This window comes from Oryza brachyantha, chromosome 3, assembly GCF_000231095.2.
Source record: "Oryza brachyantha chromosome 3, ObraRS2, whole genome shotgun sequence".
Lineage (NCBI taxonomy): Eukaryota > Viridiplantae > Streptophyta > Magnoliopsida > Poales > Poaceae > Oryza > Oryza brachyantha.
The window spans coordinates 19415076-19426453 of NC_023165.2; the positions used below are offsets into that span (position 1 = coordinate 19415076).

Here is an 11378-nt window from a genome sequence, read left to right on the forward strand (position 1 = left end):
ATGGTTTGTGAAAGACTGATCCTGCAATGAATAGCCTAGCGGATAGGTGGTGAGGCCATAGTGACACCACCGTGGCCACGGGGTCAGCCGCGTGCATGGGAAAATCCACTACCCAGGCTCCTCTGGCGAGCGGCGAGCCAATTTGAATAGCTTATATGAATGGCAATAAATTCTTACGGTAAGAGCTTATCGTAATGAGATTTCTTTATAGTCTAAAATTTTTTGATCCAAATTAAAACACCCAGTACATGCTATAGCTACATAAGATCGATGAAAACTAGACCTCAAGTGAGCTATAAGATAATTTATTCGGTTCTTAAAATTTTGGGGTATATCCAGTATTAGAGTTTAACTGATCAGGTAAAGCCATCAAGAATATACAGTGTAAATCTGGCACTGGCCATGTTCATTTTTCTTTTACATATTAAAATTATCATGGACACATTTGCCAAGCTCTTAAACCATGTGAATTTTGTAAAAGTTTCCTATATATAAGTTTTTTAAAAAAATTATGCCGTAAACTTTGTAATGTTGATTCACATATTATAAAAATCAAATAATCTGCCACTTACCCTCTTAAAATTTGCAGTAACTGAATTATGTTTTGCTAGTATACCCTATTTTGTCAAATAATACACCATGTGCATGCTGGATTGTTGCTGCTATATGCCTTTTACATTGTAGTTTCATTACAACGAAGTCAACCTGGTCTACCCCGTAGCTTGCATATATAAGAGGATTTGATAGATGCATTTGTCAACATTATGATTAGATGCCTCCCTCTCGCAAGCGTCAAGTTTACACAAGAAGAGAAAAGAAAACGTTGACACTTTTTTTTAACAAAAAAATTAAATTAGCCTATTAGACAGTTAGAGCTAGGCCCACCCAACTAACTATACCTGCCCCACTTTAACCGTATATGTACTCTACTTTTATAATCTCATAGAGAGAAGCATAATTAGCACATTCAAAAGGCAAAGAAAATTAAAGCTAGCTAGAGTGATCGAATCCACATAGGATGCCACTGATCTTAAGCAATTAACACTTGCTTACACGGTAACCACCCAAACAAACAAGCAAACAATATAATGGTGTAATAGTTTTTTTTTAATGTCGCATAGAAGAAGAGTCCTGCAGTGTGAGTTAATGAGCTTGTGGGAGTTTGGATTAGTTGACATCATGTGGATTAGTTTAAAGTAGGATCTAGCTAGGAGGAGGGTGTTTGTTCCCTAGGGTGGGCAAACCTGGCCGGAATCAAGGCCACCCTGCCTAATGCAAATGGGATCCCCTACAGTACTGCATATACAGTACTGCAGGCTAACATGTGGACCCCACAGCCATAGGGTCTATATGTCAGCCTCTAGAACTGCACATGCAGTGCTGCAGAGGATCCTGACTTGCCCGTGGCTGCCGGCTCTCATGAGGTGTGGTAGTGAGAGAGCTAGGCTTGGTCAAAAACCTGGGTCAGGTTGGGGTTGGGGTCAATTTGGAAAAAAAAATTGGCCTGGTCTGAGCTTGACATTTAAAAAAAACCAAGGGCTTGGGCGGATCAGGTTTTTTTCCGGTCATTTTTAGATTTCTCATGTTTATTTAAAAAAAGGTCGGGTTTTTTAGGGGCTTTCGTGCTTTAATATATAGCCCTGGCCTCAACCGGGTGCCTACTTGGGCCAGGTCTGGCTCAGACTTTGTCAGGCTGGGCTGGACTAGGCTGACCGGGACGAGGTGAACTGAAATAATACTAGATAGCAGTGAACATCCAAATTGAACTATAAGTGACAGTGTCGAAACTTATTGATACGTCAGTGACTCAAAGTCATGTAATTTAAAAGATGATAGTGCCTCTTCCATAACGGACTATACTGTAAATTTTAAGGTATATATCTAACAACACTATGGTTCAGTGCTTTCTTTCTCCACCGTTAGTGATCTGTTGGGCAGGATCGGTATACTGTAGGGGATGTGTCCTTGTACACTTTGCTCAGCTTGAACGGGTGAAGGTCTAGCAATATAATTTGCGTACATTGAAGTTTGATATTTCTTCATCTTGTTGATAACTTCTTGTTCTATTTTTACCCAACTCTATTTTAGTGCAACCATTTTAAATAATGAACCTTTGGGCGTTACATGGTTTCGACGGACCGACCAGTTTATCCCTTATTAGAGAAAAAAAATGTCAAAATTAACATTGTTTTAGAGAATGGTATCTTTTACATAGGCTTTACATCCAACCGATTATATAAAATTGACTTACATGGAGATTTTGAACTGAGAACCTATAGGGTGCTACCTAACCACTGTACTACGTACCATTTCACGTTAAAAATTGACAATTAGTAATAAATAAATAAGCATTTACCGTGCATTTGGGCAACTTCTTTGACATGATTTTACAGTATGGTAGGGCAAACATCAGCATCCAAGTATCCAACATGCCACGTCGTGCAATCAATTTAAGTCGACCTTTTGAACCGTTTTGTGATGTAGTGCGAGATGATAATCTAGCCATTTAACTCAAATTTGATGGCCCAGGAAGAGATCAGCACCACAGAGGACCTACAAGCAGCTAGCAAGCCTGTCCCAGAAAGAATTGAAGCCTTTGGAGTTTTGACGCCTGCAGTGTAAATTCGGCCCAAAATGACTTGAGAAAAGCAAATGAAAAAGTCCACCAAAGGGTCCTAAACTTGCCGAGTTTGTTTTTCGTTCCGAAATACCAGAAATGTGTACCTTAAACTCACGTAATGCATTTAAAAAAGGTCTGTCAGCCGTATTAACCCTCTTTTTGACTGGTTTTGCTGACATGGGTCCCCCATATCAGATTATTTTATTTTTTTCTATTTCCTTCTTTTCTTTTCTTTTCTTCTCTTCCTTTCCTCTCCTCTCTGTTTGCTTCTATTTTTCGCTTATGCTTACTGCGTACAACTTTGCAAGAGTAAACCAACCGAAACCCCGTAACACGGTAATGTCAATGACGACGACTGCAAGTGGTTAATACACTAGGAGCTTCATCTAAATCGGTTTTCTTGGAAGAAATCGGCTCACACGATGCGCGCTGATGCTAATGACCAGCAGAGCTGGAAGAAATCAGAGCCATGGCTGAGCTTCTTCCTCTCTATCTACTGCTCCTCACCCTGTTGGCCGTGGTTCCGTTCCTCTGCCTGACACGTTCGTCGCGCCGGCGTGGTAGCGGCGGCAGCCGGCTGCCTTCGTCGCCGTGGGCGCTCCCCGTCGTCGGCCACCTCCACCACGTCGCGGGAGCGCTCCCGCACCGCGCGATGCGGGGCCTCACCCGCCGCCACGGCCCGCTCATGCTGCTCCGCCTCTGCGAGCTCTGCATCGTTGTCGCCTCCTCCGCGGAGGCCACGCACGCACGCGGTCCTCCTGAGGACCCACGACCTCGCCTTACGACGCGGCCCGTCACGCCGACGGGCAAGGCCCTCATGCGGCCATGCGGGACAGCCTCGGCGTCGTGTTCGCGCCCTACAGCTAGCGACGGGTGGAGAGCGCTCCGTAGGATCTGCACCCTCGAGCTCCTCAGCGCACGCCGCGTCCGGTCGTTCCGTGCCGTGCGGGAGGAGGAGGCCGCCGTGCCGTGGCGGCGTTGACCCCGCCACCGTGCGACGCGGTGAACCTGACATAGAGAATCTCGGCGTACGTCGCGGACTCCGCTGTGCGCGCCATCATCGGGAGCAGGTTCAAGAACCGCGCCGCGTTTCTGCGGATGATGAGAGGAGGATGAAGCTCTTGCCAGCGAAGTGCTTGCCGGACCTCTTCCCGTCGTTATGCGCGGCGATGCTTCTCAGCGGGATGCCCCGCTGGATGAAGCAGGAGCACCAGCAGATGATGGATTTCATCGACACCATCTTCCCTGAGCATCACGAGAAAAAGGCAGAGAAGGGAAGAAAAGACAAGAAGAGAAAAAAAGGACCCACTAAACGCCACATCAGCAAAACCAGTCAAAAAGAGATTCGACCTTTTTTAACGGATTATATGAGATTAAAAGTACACATTTCTGTTATTTCGTTTAAGATACGAAAAACAAACCCGGCTTTAAGTTTAGAGATTTTTGGTGGACTTTTTCCAAAAGCAAATAAAACAAGGAATGCAATTTCATACTTTCGGCCCAAGAGTCCGTCAACATCGTCGACCTAGCCCATTCTGCGACAATTTACTTTAGGAACTCTTGGCCCATATAGAAAAAAGAAAAGGCATAACCTGAAATTTCATGAGAAAATTCCTTCTGACATGAGGTTTTTCTCGATCCCCTATGTACCCTTAATTATCTTATTCGTTATATGTCACAGACTTTTCATCTAATCTCTTATATATTTGTTCCATTATTTGATTGTGTGCTGGTCGTTATTTCTTTTAATTTTCAAAATGACTATATTACTCATATCTGGTACTTATGTGCTAGATTACTGGGGGAAAACATAATTCCCGACATGAAAAAGATTAATTTGTTAAGAAAAAATATGGTAGAATTATCTGACCACAAATTTATAAAAATTAGAAAATATAAATAAATTTCAAACCAAATTTAATGAGATTGTAACAAAATTTTCCACCAAAATTTAAGCCAAATAAGAATAATTATAGCTTCAATTTCTCAGTGAAACTAATGTATAGATTTAATCCTTATATGGTTAATTTTTTTTCAAACTTGGCATCAAATAGTTATGTCACATGTGATTCTGTTACCAAAAAAATTCATGTTGACATTTATATTTTTAAATAGATTATATGTAATAATGAGAGAGAAAATATATTTATTTTGGAAAAATCTAACAGTTGGTATACGGCCAACTAATGAAGTGGTTAAAGAGTGGATTAAAAGAAAAGCTAAGGGGCACATAGGGGATGAGGCAAAATTCAAAAATATATAAGGGATTGAGGAAAAACTCAAAAGGAATTTTCTCAAGTTTCAAACATCTACCTTACTTGACGTGGTAATTAATTTTAGGTTAAGTTTTATCCAATCTTTATGTGGACATATGCAAGAAAAAGATCAAAACGATTATGATAGTAAAGAAAAAGTCTACCTTGGAGATACTTCCGTTACACCAAAAAATTTAAATGAATGAATGCCTTGGTGTGCCTTCAACCTATGCTATAATTAAGGAAACTATAGTCTAGTCCCTCCGTCCCATATTGAATGTATTTATATGTTTCGAAGGACAAATGAGTAGAGTAGAGAAATTAAATCCCTTCTTATATAAGAGGGACTGAAAGCTGGTACTCTACAAGTGCACTTACTATGAGACAAACTTTGTAAACTAGAAATGCATTTAACATGGGATGGAGGTATTATTATTTATAATTTAAAGTTCAGGAACTGTGCACTGACGGTGTGTTATGGAGCCATTACAAAATCTATTTTATATTATCCTTTAGAGAGAGAAGAAAATATTTGTCTAGCCGGCCACTATTTTATTGATAAATTAAGTATAACTTTTAATCCTTCCATAGCTAAGAATATAAGCCATATCTTTATAATAAGTACTGGTGGTATTGAGTGTTGAATTTCAAACCACGACCATCAACTCCCTAAAATTTTAACATGCCAGGCTACTATCCATCTACCATCTTCTCTGTAAACCAAACGTACACTAGATATGGATCGATGATACAACATTTCACGGGTAAAATATATAAAGATAAAAAACCTATAATTAATTCTAGAATTAACTCTCTGAAATTAATATATCTCTTGTTTGTCAATGTGATTTATTTAATCCCATAACAGTGTGCTTACATTTGCTAGTTACTACTCCCTTCGATAAAAAAATATTTATCATTTATAATAATTTTGGTGAAACTTTTAAAATTCCAACAACTAATTTTATGTTAGAATAAATTTATATAATCTACAAGTTTATGATATTATATAGTATTTTGAGAAAAATATATGTATGTAATTTTTAACTAAGCATTTAAGGAATTATCAATGTTGGAATTATAAAAGTTTGGTTAAATTTCATTCTAGACGATTTTGTTTACCAAACAGAGTATATAGATATTGGAATTTAAATCATGGCAGGTAAATCTAATACACCGTGACTTCGCCCCTCACCTGCTTGGCCTGCAAAATCGTCAGCATTGGATTTATTCTCCCATCCACGTCTTTTCGTTTTTATTTATATTATATTTGTTAGCCAAAATTTAAAAACTTTACATTTAGAGTTAATTTTAGAATTTTTAAGTTATTTTTTGATATTTGCTTTTAGATTACTAAAGACATATATAATAATTAATTTATAAATTATTTTTTGTGTGTAAATATTCCTGGGAAAATGACCACCTTCGTCTTCGTTGATGTCAAGTCGATCGCCCTGCTGCCGTGTGGCACGGTGGCGTCGGTCGGCTATGAGCTTCCAGTGCATGAATATATTATCCCTCGGTCGGTAGTCGGTCCTGCTTAATTGACGTAATACGAATCTTGCTCCGTTTTCTGGGCGAAGAATATAATAAATATCGGAGTAATTTTTAGCTTGATGGAAAATATGCAACAGATTAGTAACTGGTGAAAAAGTATATATCCTAATTAATTTGAGCGTGCTAACTTAGTGGAGAAGGAGCGTGCAGGAATGCAAACCGATGCTACGTACTCCCTCCGTTCTTAAAAAAAGAACCTTTCGTTTTCGTTGCCATGTCAAGTGTTTAACCACTTGTACTATTTAGAAAATAGTTATACATAATTCTATCATCTAATAAAAATAAAAATATTAATCATAAGTTTTTAATTAAATCGAAAAATCAACCATTATATAAAAACTAAAAAATTCAATTTGTTTTGAGACCGAGGAAGCATGAAGCATGAAATTCCCATGTCCTTTCTATCTGCTTTTGGACCGTGTATGATAAAAAAGCAGAAGAAATATATAAATATCGTGCGTGTTGATCATGAGTCATGACCGGCCACCACCTGCACGCCTTCTCTTCTTGCTGCCTCCAATTAAATAAAGCAGTAAACGTCTTTGCATTATAAAAACTAGTATTTTCCTTAATTTTGTGATGATTGATTCAGCTGTAAGGCTCCCTTCACTTTCGAGGGTGGGTTTTGGATTTTACAGGCGTTTTTTTAAACCACCCTAGACGATGTGTTTCCTGCAAAAAAAAAAAAGTTCGCGTCAACATTTCTAGTCTGATATGTATAAAGCAAGATTTTCAGTTTTACTATAGTTAAATTTTTTATACCCTTCAATAACTACTCTCTTCGGTTTTGAATACTTGTCACTGTTACAATGGATGCTTAATTCTAAACATTAATAACTGGTAAATGTTTAGTTTATAATTAATAAAAGCTATATATTTATATCAATAAGACTAAATTTTAAGTATTTATTATTTTTTATAAAAAGACGAGTGCCTAAAGCTATAAAATAAATAGAAGCCAGTTACGAGTATTTAAAACCGAAGGTAATATAAAAAAATCATGTACGTACTACATTCATACTTTAATCTCAATCTCAGTTGTCTCAAATAATATATAAGTATTAACCAACCTAGTTTAATTGCCTGAAAGAATCTGGGAAGCTAGCTAGCTACGACCTCATCAATGAATTAATTTTCTCGGTTCTCTTTATGAATTAATGGATTCCATATGATGGCTGTGGGAGTACGTAGTACTTCTGTTACTGAAAGAAACTGGGAGTAGGTGTGAAAGTGGACCGCCCTGCGAACCGCTTGTAAACCAATTAAGTGGTTAATCCAATGGACTATCCATTTAATTGGCCTATAAACGAGTTGGCGGGTCGTTCCATTTACACCCTTAACTGAGAGTACTAACGAAATATGGAAGTGCAAGCATGATATCTCTAGTTTTTTAGAAAGATATATAGGAGATATATTCCATTGCATGATATAGATGGCAGTGTGTCTAATTAATTTGAAGATTGACCAGGAGCTAGTTCAATTTCAGTATTCCACACCCCAAGGATGCATAGTGGTATACAGTCTCATCTTTTCACTCATATATACTACCTATGCTTAATGACCAAAATTTGAATTTTTAAAAAGTATATTTTATGATTTTATATCGTAGTTTATTTTTTAGTCTTGTCTTTTTACCTCTAAGAACACATATATAAAAGTTTTATTTATAAATTATTTTTATTTATAAATATGTTGTTTCGATTTTCATGAAAAGGCCAAACGGTCACGCCCGTATTTTGCTGGTCAAGGAGATTGCACGCTGACCTTACAGACGAGTATATATGCGCTAGTGCTTTAATTTAGTACCACTCAAAATATAATAAATTTTAGAATTAAACAAGGATATTAAAAACTAACTACGTGTAATCAAATAGGCAAGGTTATAATTCATTGAGGAAGAAAGTAGCTGAAGAAACGGAGTAATATTTTGATTTGTTGAATAATTGAAAAGATAATATAGATAGAGAAAGTTGGGATATATTTTACGATAGGTTTTGAATTATGGAAGTTACTATACTTTAGGGCGGCGAGAATAATTGATTGGTGAAACTTTAATTAACTGCCAACTGATCACATATCCATTTATGTTGCATATGTACCCGGAAAGAAGAACTGATGTGGCGTGCACGGAAAATAATTTTGACCCTCGACTTGGGTCTTAGCACGGTAAGATACTTGATTTCTACCAAAAAATATATATATTTGTGTAATTGTGTTCCATATCGGCTGGTGACACAGTGAATATACTGCCCACTCCATCAACTCTGTAATTTTTCTTACTTCTAAAAACATTATTACTTAGGGAAGATTTACTCATTCCAACAAAATTTTTCATTATAGCTTTAAAAACTTTCCAAATTGAACTAGATATTCTGTTACAAAAAAAAACTAGATATTCAATCCAAGAATATTTTTTGGTACACAAAAAATTCCGAGCTCTGCATTATCCATTGATCAAGGGCTCATCTATATTCCTCTTACCTCTTAAGAGTATAAGATATTATTGACTACCAATAAAGATTGTTACTATTAATAACTATAAGAAAATAACAAAATGGCATATAGCCTAGTGCTTCCAATGCGTTGTGAGCGTCTTGTACTGTGTTCAAAAAAAAAGAAAGAGTCAATGTTTCTTTGCCTGCACAAAAATTCACAATTAATAAATTGAACAAACATGCTAAAATTATTCAAATTTCAAACAAAAAAATAATTGCCAGTTTCATCAAATTCAATTTTCCATATTTCTTTCAGTTTGCAATGAAACTTTTAAATAATATCAAAATTTTGAGTTGTATTTATTTTTTCACACATAACAATATTCTGTAAAATCATGAATGTTTTGAATTATTGTCTTGCTTTTTTCACCTGTTTTGGTACATTTGCTCTCAATATATTTTACATAACAATAATGCATTACTTAGGATCGCATTCATTTTAAAAATAAATTCTCCAACGCAAATAATATGCCATGGCATGAATTATATATATGTTTGGAATATGACAAAAGTTTTAGAATTTTTAAAGGTTAAACGGTCTCAAACATAGGTCATGTAACCATGCAATGTATATGTATATAAGTTAAGAAAGATAATTGGTAGTATTTTTTATCAAGATATTACGTTAGTACCGTAGGACGGCTTGCCGATTGCTCTTGCCTCTCTAGAGTACTCACCACACTGCCAAACGGATGCTCCATCAGTAATTATATCTTGGAGACTATCGCCCCAATCTTTTTACTTATATTTATTTATATGCTAAAATTTAAATTTCTAACTTTAAATGTAGAGTAATTTTGATTTTTATCAAGTTTATTTTTCAAAATTAGCTTTTAGATCAACTAATATTAATATATATATATATATAAAGTTTTATTTATAAATTATTTATCGTTTACAAATACATCGTTCACCCCTTATCAGTTGATTTGATGAGAGGTAGGCGATCTTAACAAACCAAGTTAAATTGATGGCTCGCTCCCGAAGGAGAAAAAAAAAGGATACTAGCAACTGGAAGTTGCAATGTAGACTGTAGTTTGACAAAGCTTAACTACAGTGGTTAGCCTTATATTGCATTACCAATTAATCGAGAGTGGCCGACACGGCAAGCAACAAAGCAAGTGATGAGCAACTAACTACACACCTCAGCCTTTGCTGCTCTCACTCAAGTACTAACTCAACTACTGCCAAACTACATGTAGCCAGCTAGTACACTGGCTGGACGACAAACATACACATCAAAGCAAATATTGCTATATACGTTTCTAAATTATCAAATGAGAAGAGTACTCCCATATATCCGTATACCATATATGATCTTGATGCACATCAACACCAAACCCCAATCAATGGAAGAATCATCCAATTCTACAGCGAATTAAATGCATACAAAAGAAATGAATTGTACAAACATACAGATAGTTTTAATGTATCACCTGAATCTACAGTATTTCACCTGCAGCAATTGCATACGTACATTAATACAAGTAATTAATTAATTAATCACCAATCCAATGTATGAATCCAACAGCTAATTGATGGATTGATTAATTAAGCTGGGATCATTAGCCTCGGCTTCTTGAAGGCCAGTGGGCTGAGCACCTCCTCCTCCTCCTCGGCCGCCGGCAACGGCAGTCTCCGGTCTGTGATGACGTCGGCCGGCAGCGCCGCCGGCAGGTTGAGGTCGAACCCGCGGCCGGCGCTGCTTCCGATAGGGCCCTCGTAGTGGCACCGCTTGTGCCCGCCCAGCGCCTGCCCCGTCGGGAACGTCTTATTGCACACGGAGCACTCGTGCGCCTTGCTGCCGCCGCCGGAGCCGGAGTTGGACGAGGACGCGGCCGGCGACGGCGAGGCCGTCGTTCTGGTCGCCGCCAGCGCAGCAGGCTCGTCGTCGGCGGGTACGAGGACGGCCGTCTTCGTCGGCGTCCTGGGGCGGTGGCTCGTCTTGTGCCCGCCGAGCGCCTGGTAGGACGAGAACGCCCTGCCGCAGACGGAGCACCTGTGCTGCTGCTTCTCCTCCTCCTCCTGCCGCGCCGCCGGCACGGCGGGTCGGTCGTCGCGGTGACCGCGCGCCAGCATGAGGAGGCTGAGCGCGAGATACTCCTCCGTCGGCGCCGCAGCGCGGTGGCGCCTCGAGCGCTTCCGCTTGGACCACCCCTCCGCGTCGCTCGCCGGCGACGACATCGTCGCCGCGGCGGCGCCGTCAAGAACCTTCTCCACCGCCATGCTCACCATGAATCAATATAGAGCACGAGTAGCTATAGGCACGCAGTGGTTTGGCAAGTGAGTGGACGATGAGTTGTGCTGGCAAGTAAAACCAGCCAAAGAGATGTGGATTTATACAAGCAAATTAGTAGTAGTAGTAGGGAAGTTGGTTGTGTAGTAGTGGGGATTTGTACAAGCTAATTAAGCTTGGGTTTGTGTAATTGTGTGTGTGTGAGTGAGTGAGTG

The 11378-nt window shown here is 38.8% G+C and overlaps 1 protein-coding gene across 1 annotated transcript; it reads right to left on the reverse strand.

Moving 5' to 3' along the window:
- Window positions 1-10077: 10077 nt before the first annotated feature.
- On the reverse strand, window positions 10078-11378 carry LOC102721910 (zinc finger protein 1-like). The gene has a single exon (XM_006650214.3). The coding sequence runs from the start codon at window positions 11160-11162 to the stop codon at window positions 10479-10481; it is 684 nt and encodes a 227-aa protein (XP_006650277.2). The 5' UTR covers window positions 11163-11378; the 3' UTR covers window positions 10078-10478.